The sequence below is a fragment of the Oncorhynchus kisutch genome, linkage group LG1 (genome assembly GCF_002021735.2).
Source record: "Oncorhynchus kisutch isolate 150728-3 linkage group LG1, Okis_V2, whole genome shotgun sequence".
Lineage (NCBI taxonomy): Eukaryota > Metazoa > Chordata > Actinopteri > Salmoniformes > Salmonidae > Oncorhynchus > Oncorhynchus kisutch.
Window position 1 is genome coordinate 11,661,293 of NC_034174.2, and position 19,565 is coordinate 11,680,857.

The 19,565-nt window shown below is 44.4% G+C and overlaps 1 protein-coding gene across 4 annotated transcripts in view; it reads right to left on the reverse strand.

Annotated features, from left to right (window-relative positions):
- The window catches only part of LOC109878956 (SRSF protein kinase 1), an 86,028-nt gene that overhangs the window by 55,038 nt on the left and 11,425 nt on the right, over positions 1 to 19,565 (reverse strand). For 2 of the 4 annotated variants that reach the window (XM_031827051.1, XM_031826988.1), the window contains exon 1: positions 3,698 to 4,043. The exons of the other annotated variants lie outside the window; for them this stretch is intronic. In XM_031827051.1, the coding sequence (XP_031682911.1) occupies positions 3,698 to 3,975 (278 nt within the window). In that variant the 5' untranslated portion in view covers positions 3,976 to 4,043. Of the gene's footprint in view, positions 1 to 3,697; positions 4,044 to 19,565 lie in introns of those variants that run through there. 4 annotated transcript variants of the gene reach the window in all.

Genomic DNA, 19,565 nt, shown 5'->3' on the forward strand with positions numbered 1-19,565 from the left:
CACAGTTCGCAACGAGCCAGGAGGCCCAAACTGCTGCATATACCCCGACTCAGCTTGCACAGAACGCAAGAGAAGTGACAATGTCCCTAGTTAAAAGAAATTCATGTTAGCAGGCAATATTAACTAAATATGCAGGTTTAAAAATATATACAAATTGTGCTCCTTAAATTATATTTCTTTCTAGTGCTCCTTAAATTCTGTTTAGGGAGACAGTGTGGGGGAGATAGTGTGTCTTAACTGAAGAGTAAAGAAGGTTTCGTGCAGTATTTTCCCCCTACTGACACAATGACATGCAGATCAAAATGTTGGTATCGTGACAAGCCTAGTGTGTGTGTGTCAGGGTGGGGTTATGAATTATATCAAATCCTGAACAGGACTGACAAGGGGAACAGACTTGTTTGAAAAGGAAAGACAAGTTGTTAACACAGAGTCATAAACAAGAGAGAAAGCACTCAACGTTAACAACAGTTACCTCAGACAGGCTCCCGTCGACCACTAGACAATACACTGAGGCCGGGATTCGTCTGCATCGCATGTTTGAAAAGAAAATGTTCCCGCGCTCGCAGGGGTGACATTCACTGTAAATGCTGCATATGTCAGCCCAATAGGAAACAACCTTTAAATGGCACATTGTCCAAGTCCCCGATAGCACTGAATCCCAGCCAGAATCTAAACCAGGGATTTCAGATCCTCCTCTCTCTGTCACAACTGTCAGGGTAGACAGCGTCAACTTCAACAATAAATCATTTAACGATGTTATGTGCTGCTGCCGGTGGCTAGGCAAGACACTCCCAAGAATGTCATATAGACATTCCAATTAGACACATGGGACCACAGCCCAAATAACTAGAATTCTATTCCTATGCCCTAGTTCTATTCAGAACCCAACCCATAGACATTCTAACACCACACACAGGCATCATGCTTCTAGAATATTCTGAACATTCTGATTCTATAGACAAAGACATGCCTTTAGAATGTTTACTATGCGTTTTCCTTTTCCCATCAGAAGCTGTTCCACTGCCCACCAACCAATCAGCAAATAGCTAGGCTATATAGTCACAGCCTCACCATACTCAGAAGAACCCAACATCTGATCTGTGAGACCACTGTCGGGTTTTCCTGTCAGCTCAATGTCAGCTGTGATTGGCTAGCTGAGAGGGGCCAGGGGTCAAGTACAGCAGCACTATGTTGAACTTCAGAGACAATGACAAGGGATGTTTCTCAACTCATCTCCACTCGATTCCTTGCATGCCATCTCCTTGCGTCCTTCTTAACCGTATTGGAGGATAAGTCCAAGGTCCCTTCCCTCGGACCTTCTCCAATAGTATATGTTTTGAAAAAGGCGGCAAAGTGAGAGGGTGCGAGGCATCAGGGAAATATAAAGAGAGAAAGAGCCAAGGTCATTGTCCACAGGGTTCCATCATCATACATAACCACACTAGCTGGTGGTAATATTCCTCTACTGGCTCCACGTCTAACACTGTAGGGGGAGGTGGTATTTTTATCACGCACTTCCTTGGCAACCACTTACAGATAATTCTATTGCTATTCATCATCTTCACACCCACAGATATCACATAGAGGAACACTGCTCCATCGGTCTACACATCTTCCATCACTTCTCTTTATGATTGAGAAAAGATAACTCTGGAGTCGAGTACAATAAGGCAGGAGAAGGTGCGTGTGAGTCCATGTGTGTCGCCTGCGCGGGCCAGTCTGGGCGCCTGGTATTGAAGAGGGTTAAATCAATGTGAGCCTTGGCTTTCAGAAATGTTCCAGCCCACACACACCTTAAGTTGTACAGCAGCAGGAGAAACACTGCCTGCAAACCCCCCCCCAAACCCAAAATTGTAGTCTGCTATATTCCGTCCCACCTCCGCTACATTCTCTCCCTCCAACACGGTCGTTATGGATGGGCCCCCCAAAAGAATCCTGAATTAAAATATTGATTGTAATGAAAATATGTAATGAAAATATTGAAATAATGATTGAGCTGTTATACAACACATAGAAGGGGAAAAAAATAAGATTTAAGATGTCTTTAGTGCATCAATGGTCTAGCCTATACCACGATGGCAAAAAACATTTGAGTGTGCTGAACCTGGTGCTAGATGGAGTAGGCCGCTGGAGGTTGAATGTTTGAAGGAGTAGGCAGCTGGAGGTTGAACGTTTGAAGGAGTAGGCAGCTGGAGGTTGAACGTTTGAAGGAGTAGGCCGCTGGAGGTTGAACGTTTGAAGGAGTAGGCAGCTGGAGGTTGAACGTTTGAAGGGGTACGGGACTATATAATGTTTGGGAACCACTGGTCTAGCCTATACTTCAAAATTCTAGTAAATCGACTTTGTGTTGTGTTTGGACTGTATTATGCATTCTGGGTGGACTTCAAACGTTCTATCCATGAGTCTGGGAGAGAACGTATAGGCCTAGGTGATGCCGTTGGATCATTGATTGTGCAGCGCAGCTTACTGTTAGCCTACAATTATAGTGAATTTGTACTTGAATAGCCTAGAAAGTAATAGTTTAGTTTTTTCCATAATTAAATAGACTGACACATTATCTTTAGCTACAGAATCTAACCGCCTTGCGTTTCTATCCCTCTCCTTCATTCCTCGAGTGTGCAGGGAGAGAGGCAGAGAGAGCGAGAGGCAGAGAGACAGAGACAGAGAGAGAGAGGGAGAGAGAGACAGAGAGAGACAGAGAGAGACAGAGAGAGACAGAGAGAGACAGAGAGAGACAGAGAGAGACAGAGAGAGACAGAGAGAGACAGAGAGAGACAGAGAGAGACAGAGAGAGACAGAGAGAGACAGAGAGAGACAGAGAGAGAGACAGAGAGAGACAGAGAGAGACAGAGAGAGAGAGAGAGAGAGAGAGACAGAGAGAGACAGAGACAGAGAGAGAGAGAGAGAGAGAGGACCCATCAAGTTGAATGAAATATGTTCCGTTGTGAAAACATGTTACTATCCCATGACAATAATCGGGAAACAAAACGTCGCCACAGCCGCACTCCAATCCTCACACCTGCCGGAGTGATGGAGGGTAAAACAGACCCACCTGAACACCTGCCTCTGTTGATGCTTACCCAACATGGCACTACGCAGGTCTTAATCAGAAAGGAGAGAGCGTGCCAGATAATCATACAAATGTCATAGCCTTTTCCCATCTCCATTGGTGAGCAACCGTCACACATTTAGCATTTTTACCCAACACACACACACACACACACACACCTCCTTCCTTTACTGTCCCGTTTCTGTCTAACCGTGACCTGATTCAAACATCAGAGCAACAAGACCTCCCCTGAGCACCATTACATACCCAGTTAGGTTAGAGCAGTGATTCCCCACTCCAGTCCTCCAGTACACATGTTTATTGTAGACCCGGACAAACACACCTCATTCAACTGATCATGGTTGTGATGATTAACTGACAAGTTGAATCAGTTGTGCTTGACCGGGGTTACTGTTGGGGGGGGGGGGGGGGGGGGTTACTTGAGGACTGGAATTGGAAAACAGACCGTGTTTGCAGACAAACTCTCCTCTCCCTAAATCCCTGAACTGTCTCTCCCGCGTCCTCAAACCTGGAGGACCACCGGAGAGGACAGAGTCCAGCTGTTACAGCTCAAACACACTCACCGCAGTGGTACTTCAAGGACATGCAAGTGCAGAGACCCCCGACAGACTCTCTCTCTCCGCTTACCTGCAGGATGCTCGGACGCCCATGGAGGGAGGTGGAGAGGGATGCAGGTGGGGGCCAGAGACCCTCTCTCCATGCACCAAAAGAGGACAGGAGAGGGGAATGAGATGGAGAGAAAGAGGGGGTGAGTGTGAGGAGTAAGAAGAGAGCAGACGGTAGTTGTTCGGGGGAAAAATGAGTGGAAAAGTACAGGGAAAGAAAGAGAAAGAAGAGCACAGCAATGGGAAAGGAGGAGAAGGGAGCAATGCAGAGAGGATGAGAGAGGAGAAATCTGTGAGCATCAGTGTCGCCACAGGCTCAGGCAAAGTAGAGCTTGACGCTGCTTCTCCCTCTCGCTCATTCACGCTCTCCCTCTCTGACAAGAAATCTCCTTGGCTGTAGTCAGTGCCTGGCCCCACCCCCTATCCTCTCTGCTTAGCTCTGATTGGTTGACTCAGCCTCGCACTGCATTGCAGGTGAAGAACGCTCTCGCTTCCTCCTCCTCAGACCAAAACATCCCCTGCTCTCATTCCACCCAGTCCCTCTTCTATTTTCAACACATTTTCACCATCTGTACCATCTCTGTCTCTTTTCAAATCGCTCTCCCATTTTCTCTTTCGCTCGTTGTACACTCCTCTCTGTTTGGCTTTATCTGACTGCTTCTATCTTCTCTTGTCGTACTGTGAGTGAATTCATATATTACTCAGTAGGGATGTGACGAATGGAACCATTTTCTTAATGCTTAAAAATACGTTTTCTGATAAGAACAATTTATTAGTATTCCACGTGAATTCACAATGCAGAATATGGTCATATTGCGTAATGTCCACTAGGGAGCAATGAAGTTCTATCTACAGCAGTCAAGGGCTGAATCTAAAACCCAACACTTTGCCCCTAAAGACGTCCGCATGCTTCCCAGCCGAAACAGTTTGGTAGAGTTTGTGCATATATTACGACATTGATGTTATTCCTCCTTTTGGACTTCGGTGAGGGATTTAATCGGCTGTTTGGGAACACTTTTTCTGGAGCCGAAGCCTACGCCTCTTCATCGGTGATTGGTCAACAGTAAGGGATTCCTCAAAGTATTGTCATTCAACAAGAGACGACTCGTATTGCACCAAACAGTAAAATTGCACGATTAAGAACTCTTTGGCCAAAATATAAAAATTGATTAGATTTCTTGAGTTATCTTAGATGAATTCTGACCATTCTGAGGTAGTGTATAATGGCTACGGTTATATTGACAAAACGTAGTATTGTCGATTTTTTTTTTCAATTCTTTTTTTAAGTGAATGTCTTTTGAGTATGGGAGCACAGTAGTTTGGTTCTGTTAGGAAAATGAGGCGCCGGACATTTGACCTGCAGCATTTTAAATTAACCGGCATTTGAGAAATGTATCAGACCCATATGCTTTGGGTGCTTAACCTGATTAGGGAGTCCACCCACAGTGCTCAGAATGACAGAAACCATATTTATATTATGGTAATTCATTCAAATTAACAGAACATGCAAGTCGAGGATGCAATGATGGGCCTTGGCTCCTTCTTAGCAAATTCTGATAGCCACTTTGAAGATGTTAGAATGACTGTCCAAATGTACTTTTCCACAGCCAACATGATGAGTAACTTACAGCAAAATCACTAGCCTGTCAATCTATTATCCACCATAGTGGAAAGGTTTCCCTATTCTATTGCCTATTCCAAACAGACCCTGGTACAGTAGTCGGAAAATAGATCCCAAATTCATTCAACCTAGCTGGACTACATTTAAAAAAAAAAAACATTTAAAAAGCAATGCCACAGATCAGACTACTAAAACTATTATTTCTTAACATAAGTAGGGACGCACAATATATTGGTGAACATATCGATTTCGGGCGATATTAGCTAAAAATGCCAACATTGGTATCGGCCAATGTCTAGTTTAACACCCTGATGTGCAAAACCGATGTCAAAGCTGACGTGCATACCTAAATACCATAGGTACACGAAGTAATGACGCCATGGAAAATTTTCCGCTAAGCCTGCAGCACAGCATTCTTAAACTAGCCCACAATGTCTGCTGGGTGGGTCGAGCAGTCATTTGAAAGATTAACAACATTTCTGCGGGACAACTCAAAAGGCGAAATCCATTAAAGCCAAGATAATGGAATTCACTGCCCTTGACAATAAACCGTTCTCTGTTGTGGGAGATGTTGGCTTTCGCCGACTGGTCGAGCACCGGTACACACTACCAAGTGAGCTATTTTTCAGATGTTGCCCTAACAGAGTTACACAGTAATAGCGTCACTGCTATCAGCTTCACGACATACACACTATGGAACGCCGTTTGGGTCTCTGCGTGTCAAAAAAGATACAGTAGCACTGTCAAAGTTGTACAAAAAAAAATCTGCAAACAAGCAAACACCGGCCACAAACAATGGGTTTACAATACCGCGTTGGTAATAAAGCATAATTTGTTCAACCGCAACTTCTGGGGTAGCTAGCTTTAGCTTGGTACCTAGCTAGCACCAATACAACCAGCCTGAAAACAATGACCAGCAGAACGTGCAGTCATTTGAATTATTCTTAACAATGATTTAGGAATTCTTGTGATTAAGTATAGCTATTTGTTGTTCGCCTATTGAAATTGAACTTCAGTTCATGAAAATAAATAGCTAGTCAGTAACATCACCCTGTTTCCCAAAGCTAACATTATAAGCAGCCAGGTAGCTTCATCTGGCTAGTGAGGCTCGACTGCACCGGGTTATATGTTGTGAAGCTAGCCACAATAAGGATTAAGCACTAGCGGAATTTGCTGTTTGCCTTCAAAGTAAGGCATAATTCTAATATTTGTATTCATTTGCATTACTGTCAATGACATACTTTTATTTTGAAGGCAAAACAGAAATTCCAGTATGTCATTGACGGTAATGCAAATTAATACAAATAGTAGAATTAAGCCATACTTTTATTTTGAAGGCTAACCGCAAAGTCCACTATTGTGGCTAATCCTTATTGTGGCTAGCTTCATATAGATGAGTCCGACCATTAATCAATTAAGAACTGTCTTATAAATTAGGGTTATTTTAGATGACACCTAGCTATGTAGTTAGCTAGCTAACTATAACTACTGAAACAGATCTGTTATTTGACGTGCATCTTCTTTGACACGCAAAGACCCAAACAGCGTTCAATAGAAATCCAAGATGAGAATAAAACTGAACAAATGAACAACGAAACAACACAGCAAGTAAGTGAAAAAAATTGGTTTTGATTATGTTTTACTGATAATGGGGACATAGGTAAATGCCAACAAAATAACTTGTTGGTCAATGTGGTGTGTAACCTTAAACTAGGCAAGTCAGTTAAGGACAAATTATTATTTACAATGACGGCCTGACGTCGCTGGGCCAATTGTGCACCGTACTATGGGACTCCCAATCACTGCCGGATGTGATGCAGGATCATATCACCTGCACCCTACCTGACACCCTAGACCCACTCCAATTTGCATACCGCCCAAATAGGTCCACAGACGACGCAATCACTCTCACACTGCCTTAACCCATCTGGAGAAGAGGAATACCCATTTAAGAATGTGGTTCTTTGACTACAGCTCAGCATTTAACACCATAGTACCCTCCAAACACGTCATCAAGCTCGAGACCCTGGGTCACGAATCCCTCCCTGTGCAACTGGGTCCTGGACTTTGACGGGCCGCCCCCAGGTGGTGAGGGTAGGAAACAACATCTCCACCCTGCTGATCCTCAACCCTGGGGCCCCACAAGGATGCATTCTCAGCCCTCTCCTGTACTCCCTGTTCACCCACGACTGCGTGGCCATGCACGTCTCCAACGCAATCATCAAGTTTGCAGACGACACTACAGTGGTAGGCTTGATACCAACAATGACAAGACAGCCTACAGGGAGGAGGTGAGGGCCCTCGGAGTGTGGTGTCAGGAAAATAACCTCACACTCAACGTCAACAAAACGAGATGATCGTGGACTTCAGGAAACAGTAGAGGGAGCACCCCCCTATCCACAGCGACGGGACAGTAGTGGAGAAGGTGGAAAGTTAAGTTCCTTGGCGTACACATCACGGAAAAACTGAAATGGTCCACCCACACAGACAGCGTGGTGAAGGCGGCGCAACAGCGCCTCTTCAACCTCAGGAGGCTGAGGAAATTAGGCTTGTCACTAAAAACACTCAAACTTTTACAGATGCACAATCGAGAGCATCCTGTCGGGCTGTATCACCGCCTGATACAGCAACTGCTCCGCCCACAACCATAAGGCTCTCTCTACATTACTCATCTCATGTGTATACTGTACTCTATACTAGAGGTCGACCGATTAATTAGGGCCGATTTCAAGTTTTCATGACAATCGGAAATCGGTATTTTTGGAGACCGATTTGGCCGATTTTTTTCACCACACATTTATTTAATCTTTATTTAACTAGGCAAGTCAGTTAAGAACACATTCTTATTTTCAATGACGGCCTAGGAACAGTGGGTTAACTGCCTCGTTCAGGGGCAGAACGACAGATTTTCACCTTGTCAGCTCGGGGGATTCAATCTTGCAACCTTACAGTTAACTAGTAGTACAGTTAACTAGTCCAACGCTCTAACCACCTGCCTCTCATTGCACTTCACGAGGAGACTGCCTTTTACACGGATGCAGTAAGCCAAGGTAAGTTGCTAACTAGCATTAAACTTATCTTATAAAAAACAATCAATCATAATCACTAGTTAACTACACATGGTTGATGATATTACTAGTTTATCTAGTGTGTCCTGCGTTGCATATAATCGATGCGGTGCGTATCGTTGCTCCAATGTGTACCTAACCATAAACATCAATGCCATTCTTAAAATCAAGACACAGAAGTATATATTTTTAAACCTGCATATTTAACTAAAATAAATCCAGGTTAGCAGGCAAAATTAACCAGGTGAAATTGTGTCACTTCTCTTGCGTTCATTGCACGCAGAGTCAGTGTATATGCAACAGTTTGGGCCGCCTAATTTGGCAGAATTTTACGTAATTATGACATAACATTGAAGGGTGTGCAATGTAACAGGAATATTTAGACTAATGGATGCCACCCCTTAGATAAAATACGGAACGGTTCCGTATTTCACTGAAAGAATAAACGTCTTGTTTTCGAGATGATAGTTTCCGGATTCGACCATATTAATGACCTAAGGATCGTATTTCTGTGTGTTATTATGTTATAACTAAGTCTATGATTTGATAGAGCAGTCTGACTGAGCGGTGGTAGGCAGCAGCAGGCTCGTAAGCATTCATTCAAACAGCGCTTTTGTGCGTTTTGCCAGCAGCTCTTTGTTGTGGGTCAAGCATTGCGCTGTTTATGACTTCAAGCCTATCAACTCCCGAGATTAGGCTGGCAATACTATAGTGTGTGGTGTGTTGGTGTAACCGATGTGAAATGGCTAGCTAGTTAGCGGGGTGCGCGCCAATAGCGTTTCAAACGTCTCACACTCGGAGACTTGGAGTGGTTGTTCCCCTTGCTCTGCATGGGTAACGCTGCGAGGACAGGGACGGAAGCTATACTGTTACACTGGCAATACTAAAGTGCCTATAAGACCATCCAATAGTCAAAGGTTAACTTCTTAAGATATAGGGGGCAGCATTTTCACTTTTGGATAAATAGCGTGTCCATTTTCAACAACCTGCTACTCATGTCAAGAATATATGATATGCATATTATAGAAATAGATAGAAAACACTGAAGTTTCTAAAACTGTTTGAACCATGTATGTGAGTATAACAGAACTTATGTAGCAGGCAAAACCCAGAGGACTTTTTTTTTGGTCTGTCTGTTCTCATTGGCAAACGATATTTCTTAGGAACTTGTTTTCAGTTCCTACCGCTTCCACTGGATGTCACCAGTCTTTGGAATTTGGTTGAGGTTATTAATTTGTGCAATGAAGAAGTAGGGCCATCCTAGAAAAGGGTAACGCTGTTGAGAGTTGGCCAAGACTTGAAAAGTAGCATTAGTTTCCTCTCGTCCTCTATTGAAAACAGATAGACCAGTCTTCAATTTGTTCGATTATTAACGTTTAAAAATACCTAAAGTTGTATTACAAAAGTAGTTTGAAATATTTTGGCAAAGTTTATAGGCAACTTTTGAAATATTTTTTTGTGACATTACGCATTTTGGAAGCTGTTTTTTTCTGGATCAAACGCGTCAAATAAATTGACAATTTGGATATATATGGACGGAATTAATCTAACAAAAGGACTAAATGTGATGTTTATGGGACCTATTGGAGTGTCAACAAAAGACGCTCGTCAAAGACATCTTTTATATTTTATTTCTGCGTTTTGTGTAGCGCCTGCAGGGTTGAAATATGCCAGCCTTTTTGTTTACTGTTGTGCTATCAGATTATGCTTTTGCCGAACAGCCTTTTGAAAATCTGACATGTTGGCTGGATTCACAACGAGTGTAGCTTTAATTGAGTATCTTAAATGTGTGATTTAATGAAAGTTTGATTTTATATCAATTTATTTGTATTTACCGCGCTGCATTTTCCCTGGTTTTTGGCCAAGTGGGACTCAAGCATCCCCTATACCAGAAGAAGTTAAAGAAAGCAGAATTCTGCATTAACGCGACTCCTGACTCAAAACGTATTTAGAAAATTGATTATTCAGAAGCGGCATTGCGGCCAAGCCCTGCTTGACAGATCACTCTTCAGTCAGACTAAAACATCCAATTAACACTCATTAAGAGCAGTCCCAATTTAGGCCACTCCATCAGTGCTTTATCAACAACTAGGCCCAATCAGCCATTAATCAGGTATTCATTTCTTCCATTAGTGGCTAAATAGATATCATGTATTCTATGTCCAAATGCCACCCTATATAGTACACTACTTTTAGTAGTGCACTATATAGTATATAATAGTAGTGCACTATATAGTATATAGTAGTAGTGCACTATATAGGAGGGTCATTTGGGATGCACACATACATACAGAATGGTGTGGCTGTATTATTCCCTCCAGACTGTGGTTAAAAGTGATTGTGAAATGTCAAGTGTACACCCCCACCACCTAAACGCCAGAGGAATCAATGCCTCAACAGCTGAGCTCCATGCTGAGACAAACAGCAGAGAGACAAACAGCAGGGTAATAGCTGGAGTGTTAGAGCTAGGCTAGCTACCAGCTATTCAAACCACTGGATATATGCTAACAACATTAAAAGCTGGTATTCTACCAAAGTCTTGCTGTGCCGATGCAGCACAGAGAAACAGCAACGCGGGAAAAAGCAGAGCAGGGCAATAGCTGGAGCTGGATGTGTTGGCTCCGCTACCTGGCTGCCATTCCAAGTTAAACCACCTGAGATATGCTAACATTTCACATAAAACAACTTGTCAGGTCAACAAACATGACATCTTGATCTCCCTGTGCATCGTGAGCCCTGAGAAGATCTACAACAAACACCTCAGCAGAAATTCTAAATGTTCTGAGGATTCTGACTGAATGAGCTTAACTTCTGGCAGAGAAAACACGAGAATGTGACTCACCAGCTAGACCAAGAGGCGGCCTATCAGTCAGTCAGCTAGTCAGTCAGTCAGTGAGCCGGCCAGCGAGCCCGCCAGTCAGCGAGCCCGCCAGTCAGCGAGACAACCAGCCAGCCACCCAGCCCGGAGACAGCCAGACAGAGAAACAGTTGGCCAGTGAGCCAGCGAGACAGTTGGTCAGTGAGCCAGACGGCCAACGAGACAGCCAGCGAGCCAGCCAGCTAGCCCGGAGACACCCAGCCAGTCAGCGAGACAGTCGGCCAGTGAGCCAGCGAGACAGTCGGCCAGTGAGACAGTTGGCCAGTGAGCCAGCGAGACAGTCGGCTGGTCGGCCAGTGAGCCAGCCAGGAGCCAGTCAGCCTGCGAGATAGCCAGCCAGCCACCCTGCGAGACAGCCAGCCAGCGAGACAGCCAGCCAGCGAGACAGCCAGCCAGCCAGCCAGCCTGCGAGACAGCCAGCCAGCCAGCCTGCGAGACAGCCAGCCAGCCTGCGAGACAGCCAGCCAGCCAGCCAGCGAGACAGCCAGCCAGCCAGCCTGCGAGAGTCAGCCAGCCAGCCTGCGAGAGTCAGCCAGCCAGCCTGCGAGAGTCAGCCAGCCAGCCTGCGAGACAGCCAGCCAGCCAGCCTGCGAGACAGCCAGCCAGCCAGCCTGCAAGACAGCCAGCCAGCCAGCCTGCGAGACAGCCAGCCAGCCAGCCTGCAAGACAGCCAGCCAGCCAGCCTGCGAGACAGTAGTTCTGTAGCCTTCTATCTGCACACACAGTCTGCAGTGCTCCTTCCTCAACCCACCCCCTACCACCCTTTCTCCTCATGTCCTAACGTCCTAACAAACTCCCTCTCACTGCTTGGGGCTTGGTTACACTAGCTCTCTCTCAGCAGTCAAACACACACACACACACACACTGCAGAAAGAAATGGGTTATATAATGAGCAGGAGCAGCAGCTATGCAGAAAGAGAGAGAAAGGGGAAGATAGAAAGTTAGGGGGGAAAGAGATCATATGAGAGAGGCCAAGAGGGAAAGGGAAGAAAGATTAAGCGGGGGGGGGGGATTGAGAGACAAGAGAGAGGAGGGAAATGCAGCAGAGAATTACAGTGTGTTAGAAAAACACTGCAGTAACACACAGTCCAATGCCCTGGATAACACAACTGGAACTGACTGGTCTTCCCATTCTAAATCTGTGGGACAATGGTCAGCATTGGGAGGCAGGGAAAGACTAGAGCAGTGATGGGCAACTTAGATGGGGGTGGGGGCCACGGTGGGGGCCACCGCGGGGGGTGGACGCCACCACTGCTCTTCCCACAATGGGCGTCGGGGAGGTGTTGTTGTTGGGGTTAACTGCCTTGCTCAAGGGCAGAACCAGAGATTTTTCAACGTGTTGGATATTTTCTCCAAACGATTTCCGAGGGAGTGTACACATGAAACTATTGTGTGGATCGGTTAACGAAGAAACAGGTCCTCCTATATGCTTAACTTGAGTGTAGGGGGCAGGATTTTCGTTTATATTTTTATAAACGTACCCATTTGAAACTGCCTATTTCTCAGGCCCAGAAACTAGAATATGCATATAATTGTCAGATTAGGATAGAAAACACTCTAAAAAGTTTCCAAAACGGTCAAAAATATTGTCTGTGAGTATAATAGAACTGATATTGCAGGCGAAAACCTGAGGAAAATCAAACCAGGAAGTGCTGTTTTTCCTGAAAGCTCTCTTTTCCATTGGATGCCTTGCCTCCATTTAAAGTGATATCAACCAGATTCCTTTTCCTATGGCTTCCTCAAGGTGTCAACAGTCTATAGACATAGTTTCAGGCTTTTATTTTGAAAAATGAGCAAGAAAGATATCGCGCCAGTGGATAGTGGGGCAGCCATTGTCTCTCCCTCTCCTATTGAAAAAGCGACAGTCCCGGTTGATATAATATCGATTATATATTTTAAAAACAACCTGAGGATTGATTATAAATAACGTTTGACATGTTTCTGTGGACATTACGGATACTATTTGGAATTTTTGTCTGCGATGTCGTGACCGCTCGAGCCTGTGGATTTCTGAACATAACGCGCCAAACAAATGGATGTATTTTGGAGATTTAAAAAAAACTTGGAACAAAAGGAACATTTATTGTGTAACTGGGAGTCTCGTGAGTGCAAACATCCGAAGATCATCAAAGGTAAGCGATTTAATCTATTGCTTTTCTGACTTTCGTGACCAATCTACTTGGCTGCTAGTGTTTGTAATATTTTGTCTACTTAGAGAGATGTTCTTACATTAACGCTTGTTATGCTTTCGCTGAAATCTATATTCAAATCTCACATGCCAGGTGGATTAACAACAAGCTAAACTGTGTTTTGCTATATTGCACTTTATAGTAATTTAATTTGAATGTGGCGCACTGCAATTCAGAGGGTGTTGATGAAAATGATCCCGCTAAAGGGTTGGATGCGTCAAGAAGTTAATTTAGAGTTATTTGTGCAACTTTAATTGAGATCTAAACATGTAGCCCAACGTTTGTATGTCTAATACATTCTGAGGCTGCATAATGCGACTAATGAGAAATTGAAAAAAGTTGCATGAAAGACATGAGCTCTGCTTCGTTTCTTGTGCAGGCGGTACACACTTCCATCAGTCGCTCATTAACAATTTGACAAGCGCTTGATAATATTCTCACCAGGCCTCGAATTTCCCGGCGGCATCCCCCTTTTCTGGCTGCCAATCGCCGCGCTCTGAAGCAACTCTCAATCACATAGCTCTCTCAGATATCGCAATTCTTATTATCAAATGCCTGTCACGTGATCGGGCCCTTCTCACCGGCATCTCAGCTACTTATTTATTTAACTAGGCAAGTCAGCTAAGAACAAATTCTTATTTACAATGACGGCCTAGGAACAGTGGGTTAACTGCCTTGTTCAGGGGCAGAACGACAGATTTTTACCTTGTCAGCTCAGGGATATTCCCTTCCCCAGTTTGGGAAAGTTGGCTGTCTTTGTTAGGAAGAAATGGTCTTGACACAGTTTGCAACGAGCCAGGTGGCGAAAAACTGCTGCATATAGCCTGGCTCTGTTGCACAGAACGCAAGAGAAATGACACAATTTCCCCAATTAAAAGAAGTTCTCATTTACAATTGCGACCTGGCCAAGATAAAGCAAAGCAGTTCGACAGATACAACGACACAGAGTTACACATGGAGTAAAAACAAACATACAGTCAATAATGCAGTATAAACAAGTCTATATACAATGTGAGCAAATGAGGTGAGAAGGGAGGTAAAGGCAAAAAAGGCCATGATGGCAAAGTAAATACAATATAGCAAGTAAAATACTGGAATGGGGTGCAAAGGAGCAAAATAAATAAATAAATTAAAATTAAATACAGTTGGGAAAGAGGTAGTTGTTTGGGCTAAATTATAGGTGGGCTATGTACAGGTGCAGCAATCTGTGAGCTGCTCTGACAGTTGGTGCTTAAAGCTAGTGAGGGAGATAAGTGTTTCCAGTTTCAGAGATTTTTGTAGTTCGTTCCAGTCATTGGCAGCAGAGAACTGGAAGGAGAGGCGGCCAAAGAAAGAATTGGTTTTGGGGGTGACTAGAGAGATATACCTGCTGGAGCGTGTGCTACAGGTGGGAGATGCTATGGTGACCAGCGAGCTGAGATAAGGGGGACTTTACCTAGCAGGGTCTTGTAGATGACATGGAGCCAGTGGGTTTGGCGACGAGTATGAAGCGAGGGCCAGCCAACGAGAGCGTACAGGTCACAATAGTGGGTAGTATATGGGGCTTTGGTGATAAAACGGATTGCACTGTGATAGACTGCATCCAATTTGTTGAGTAGGGTATTGGAGGCTATTTTGTAAATGACATCGCCAAAGTCGAGGATTGGTAGGATGGTCAGTTTTACAAGGGTATGTTTGGCAGCATGAGTGAAGGATGCTTTGTTGCGAAATAGGAAGCCTTAGAAAGGCACGGTAGGATAGATATAGGTCTGTAGCAGTTTGGGTCAAGAGTGTCCCCCCCTTTGAAGAGGGGGATGACCGCAGCTGCTTTCCAATCTTTGGGAATCTCAGACGACACGAAAGAGAGGTTGAACAGGCTAGTAATAGGGGTGGCAACAATTTCGGCAGATAATTTTAGAAAGAAAGGGTCCAGATTGTCTAGCCCGGCTGATTTGTAAGGGTCCAGATTTTGCAGCTCTTTCAGAACATCAGCTGAATGGATTTGGGAGAAGGAGAAATGGGGAAGGCTTGGGCGAGTTGCTGTTGGGGGTGCAGTGCTGTTGTCCGGGGTATATCTGTTCCTGGTTCTAAATTTCTTGAATGGGGCATGTTTATTTAAGATGGTTAGGAAGGCATTTAAAAAAAATATCCAGGCATCCTCTACTGACGGGATGAGATCAATATCCTTCCAGGATACCCCGGCCAGGTCGATTAGAAAGGCCTGCTCGCAGAAGTGTTTCAGGGAGCGTTTTACAGTGATGAGTGGAGGTCGTTTGACCGCTGACCCATTACGGATGCAGGCAATGAGGCAGTGATCGCTGAGATCTTGGTTGAAGACAGCAGAGGTGTATTTAGAGGGGAAGTTGGTTAGGATGATATCTATGAGGGTGCCCGTGTTTAAGGCTTTGGGGAGGTACCTGGTAGGTTCATTGATAATTTGTGTGAGATTGAGGGCATCAAGTTTAGATTGTAGGATGGCTGGGGTGTTAAGCATGTTCCAGTTTAGGTCGCCTAGCAGCACGAACTCTGAAGATAGATGGGGGGCAATCAGTTCACATATGGTGTCCAGAGCACAGCTGGGGGCAGAGGGTGGTCTATAGCAGGCGGCAACGGTGAGAGACTTGTTTTTAGAGATGTGGATTTTTAAAAGTAGAAGTTCAAATTGTTTGGGTACAGACCTGGATAGTAGGACAGAACTCTGCAGGCTATCTTTGCAGTAGATTGCAACACCGCCCCCTTTGGCAGTTCTATCTTGTCTGAAAATGTTGTAGTTTGGAATTAAAATTTCAGAATTTTTGGTGGTCTTCCTAAACCAGGATTCAGACACAGCTAGAACATCCGGGTTGGCAGAGTGTGCTAAAGCAGTGAATAGAACAAACTTAGGGAGGAGGCTTCTAATGTTAACATGCATGAAACCAAGGCTATTACGGTTACAGAAGTCGTCAAAAGAGAGCGCCTGGGGAATAGGAGTGGAGCTAGGCACTGCAGGGCCTGGATTCACCTCTACATCGCCAGAGGAACATAGGAGGAGTAGAATAAGGGTACGGCTAAAAGCTATGAGAATTGGTCGTCTAGAACGTCTGGAACAGAGTAAAAGGAGGTTTCTGGGGGCGATAAAATAGCATCAAGGTATAATGTACAGACAAATGTATGGTAGGATGTGAATACAGTGGAGGTAAACCTAGGTATTGAGTGATGAAGAGAGAGATATTGTCTCTAGAAACATCGTTGAAACCAGGAGATGTCATTGCATGTGTGGGTGGTGGAACTAATAGGTTGGATAAGGTATAGTGAGCAGGACTAGAGGCTCTACAGTGAAATAAGCCAATAAACACTAACCAGAACAGCAATGGACAAGACATATTGACATTAAGGAGAGGCATGCTTAGTCGAGTGATCAAAAGGGTCCGGTGAGTGGAGAGGTTGGTTGGTGATTTAGACAGCTAGCCAGGGCATCGGTAGCAAGCTAGCATAGGATGGAGGACTGTTGTTAGCCACCTCTTGCGTTCCGTCAGTAGATTAGTGGGGTTCCGTGTGGTAGAGGGGATTAATCCAAATCACACAACAACAACAAAAATAAAAACAATAGATATAGTTATAGAGGCCCAAGAAGAAAACATAATAATAATAATTTAAAAAAAATAAAAATTGTCCGATTGTCTATTCAGATAGCAGCCGGTATGACAGCTAACGGTTAGCAGGCCGCAGATGGGCGTTCAGGTAACGTCGCGACGGAGGAGCCAGCCGAATAACTCCTTCGGGTAGATAACGTCGGCAGTCCAGTTGTGAAGGCCCGGTGGGGCTCCGCGAAGGCAGTAAAACGGGTCCGGATAGGTGACTGCAGCCCAGGTGTGATTGATGGAACTCAGGAGTGCTTGACGGAGCTTGCTAGCTCCGGAATAATTGATGTTTGCTCCGGAATCGACGAAGGCCGATAGTCACACGGATAGCAGCTAGCTAGCTGTGAGATCCGGGTATGAATGTCCAGAGAGCAGTCGAAATCCAGGGACATGGAGAGAAAAATTGGTCCGGTATGTTCCGTTCCGAGCCGCGCTGTGCCGTACAGAACTGGCGATAGATTTTCGAGCTAAAGGATAGCTGATGACCACAAACCGTGGTTAGCTGAATACTAACGATTTGCCAGTAAAGGAGCTAACTAGCTTCTGAACTAGCTTCTGGCTAGTTTCTGGCTAGCTTCTTGGAGGATTACAGATCTGAGGTAAATAATACTTTTTTATAAATATACATTGGTGAGGCGGGTTGCAGGAGAGTGTTTTGAAGATGAGTTGATGGAAAATAAAAATAAAATGTATGTGAAAAAGTTGTAAATATATATATATATATATATATATATATTTACAACTTTTTCACATACATTTTATTTTTATTTTCCATCAACTCATCTTCAAAACACTCTCCTGCAACCCGCCTCACCAATGTATATTTATAAAAAAGTATTATTCGATGCGTTTCGATATATATATATATATATATATTTTTTTTTTTATTTCACCTTTATTTAACCAGGTAGGCTAGTTGAGAACAAGTTCTCATTTGCAACTGCGACCTGGCCAAGATAAAGCATAGCAGTGTGAGCATACAACAAAGAGTTACACATGGAGTAAACAATTAACAAGTCAATAACACAGTAGAAAACAAAGGGGGGGTCTATATACAATGTGTGCAAAAGGCATGAGGAGGTAGGCAAATAATTACAATTTTGCAGATTAACACTGGAGTGATAAAAGATCAGATGGTCATGTACAGGTAGAGATATTGGTGTGCAGAAGAGCAGAAAAGTAAATAAATAAAAACAGTATTTATTTATTTATTTATTTTATTTTACCTTTATTTAACCAGGTAGGCAAGTTGAGAACAAGTTCTCATTTACAATTGCGACCTGGCCAAGATAAAGCAAAGCAGTTCGACAGATAAAACGACACAGAGTTACACATGGAGTAAAAAACAAACATACAGTCAATAATGCAGTATAAACAAGTCTATATACAATGTGAGCAAATGAGGTGAGAAAGGAGGTAAAGGCAAAAAAGGCCATGATGGTATGGGGATGAGGTAGGTGAAAAGGGTGGGCTATTTACCAATAGACTATGTACAGCTGCAGCGATCGGTTAGCTGCTCAGATAGCTGATGTTTGAAGTTGGTGAGGGAGATAAAAGTCTCCAACTTCAGCGATTTTTGCAATTCGTTCCAGTCACAGGCAGCAGAGTACTGGAACGAAAGGCGGCCGAATGAGGTGTTGGCTTTAGGGATGATCAGTGAGATACACCTGCTGGAGCGCGTGCTACGGATGGGTGTTGCCATCGTGACCAGTGAGCTGAGATAAGGCGGAGCTTTACCTAGCATGGACTTGTAGATGACCTGGAGCCAGTGGGTCTGGCGACGAATATGTAGCGAGGGCCAGCCGACTAGAGCATACAAGTCGCAGTGGTGGGTGGTATAAGGTGCTTTAGTGACAAAACGGATGGCACTGTGATAGACTGCATCCAGTTTGCTGAGTAGAGTGTTGGAAGCCATTTTGTAGATGACATCGCCGAAGTCGAGGATCGGTAGGATAGTCAGTTTTACTGTTGCGGAATAGAAAGCCGACTCTTGATTTGATTTTCGATTGGAGATGTTTGATATGAGTCTGGAAGGAGAGTTTGCAGTCTAGCCAGACACCTAGGTACTTATAGACGTCCACATATTCTAGGTCGGAACCATCCAGGGTGGTGATGCTAGTCGGGCATGCAGGTGCAGGCAGCGACCGGTTGAAAAGCATGCATTTGGTTTTACTAGCGTTTAAGAGCAGTTGGAGGCCACGGAAGGAGTGTTGTATGGCATTGAAGCTTGTTTGGAGGTTAGATAGCACAGTGTCCAAAGACGGGCCGAAAGTATATAGAATGGTGTCGTCTGCGTAGAGGTGGATCAGGGAATCGCCCGCAGCAAGAGCAACATCATTGATATACACAGAGAAAAGAGTCGGCCCGAGAATTGAACCCTGTGGCACCCCCATAGAGACTGCCAGAGGACCGGACAGCATGCCCTCCGATTTGACACACTGAACTCTGTCTGCAAAGTAATTGGTGAACCAGGCAAGGCAGTCATCCGAAAAACCGAGGCTACTGAGTCTGCCGATAAGAATATGGTGATTGACA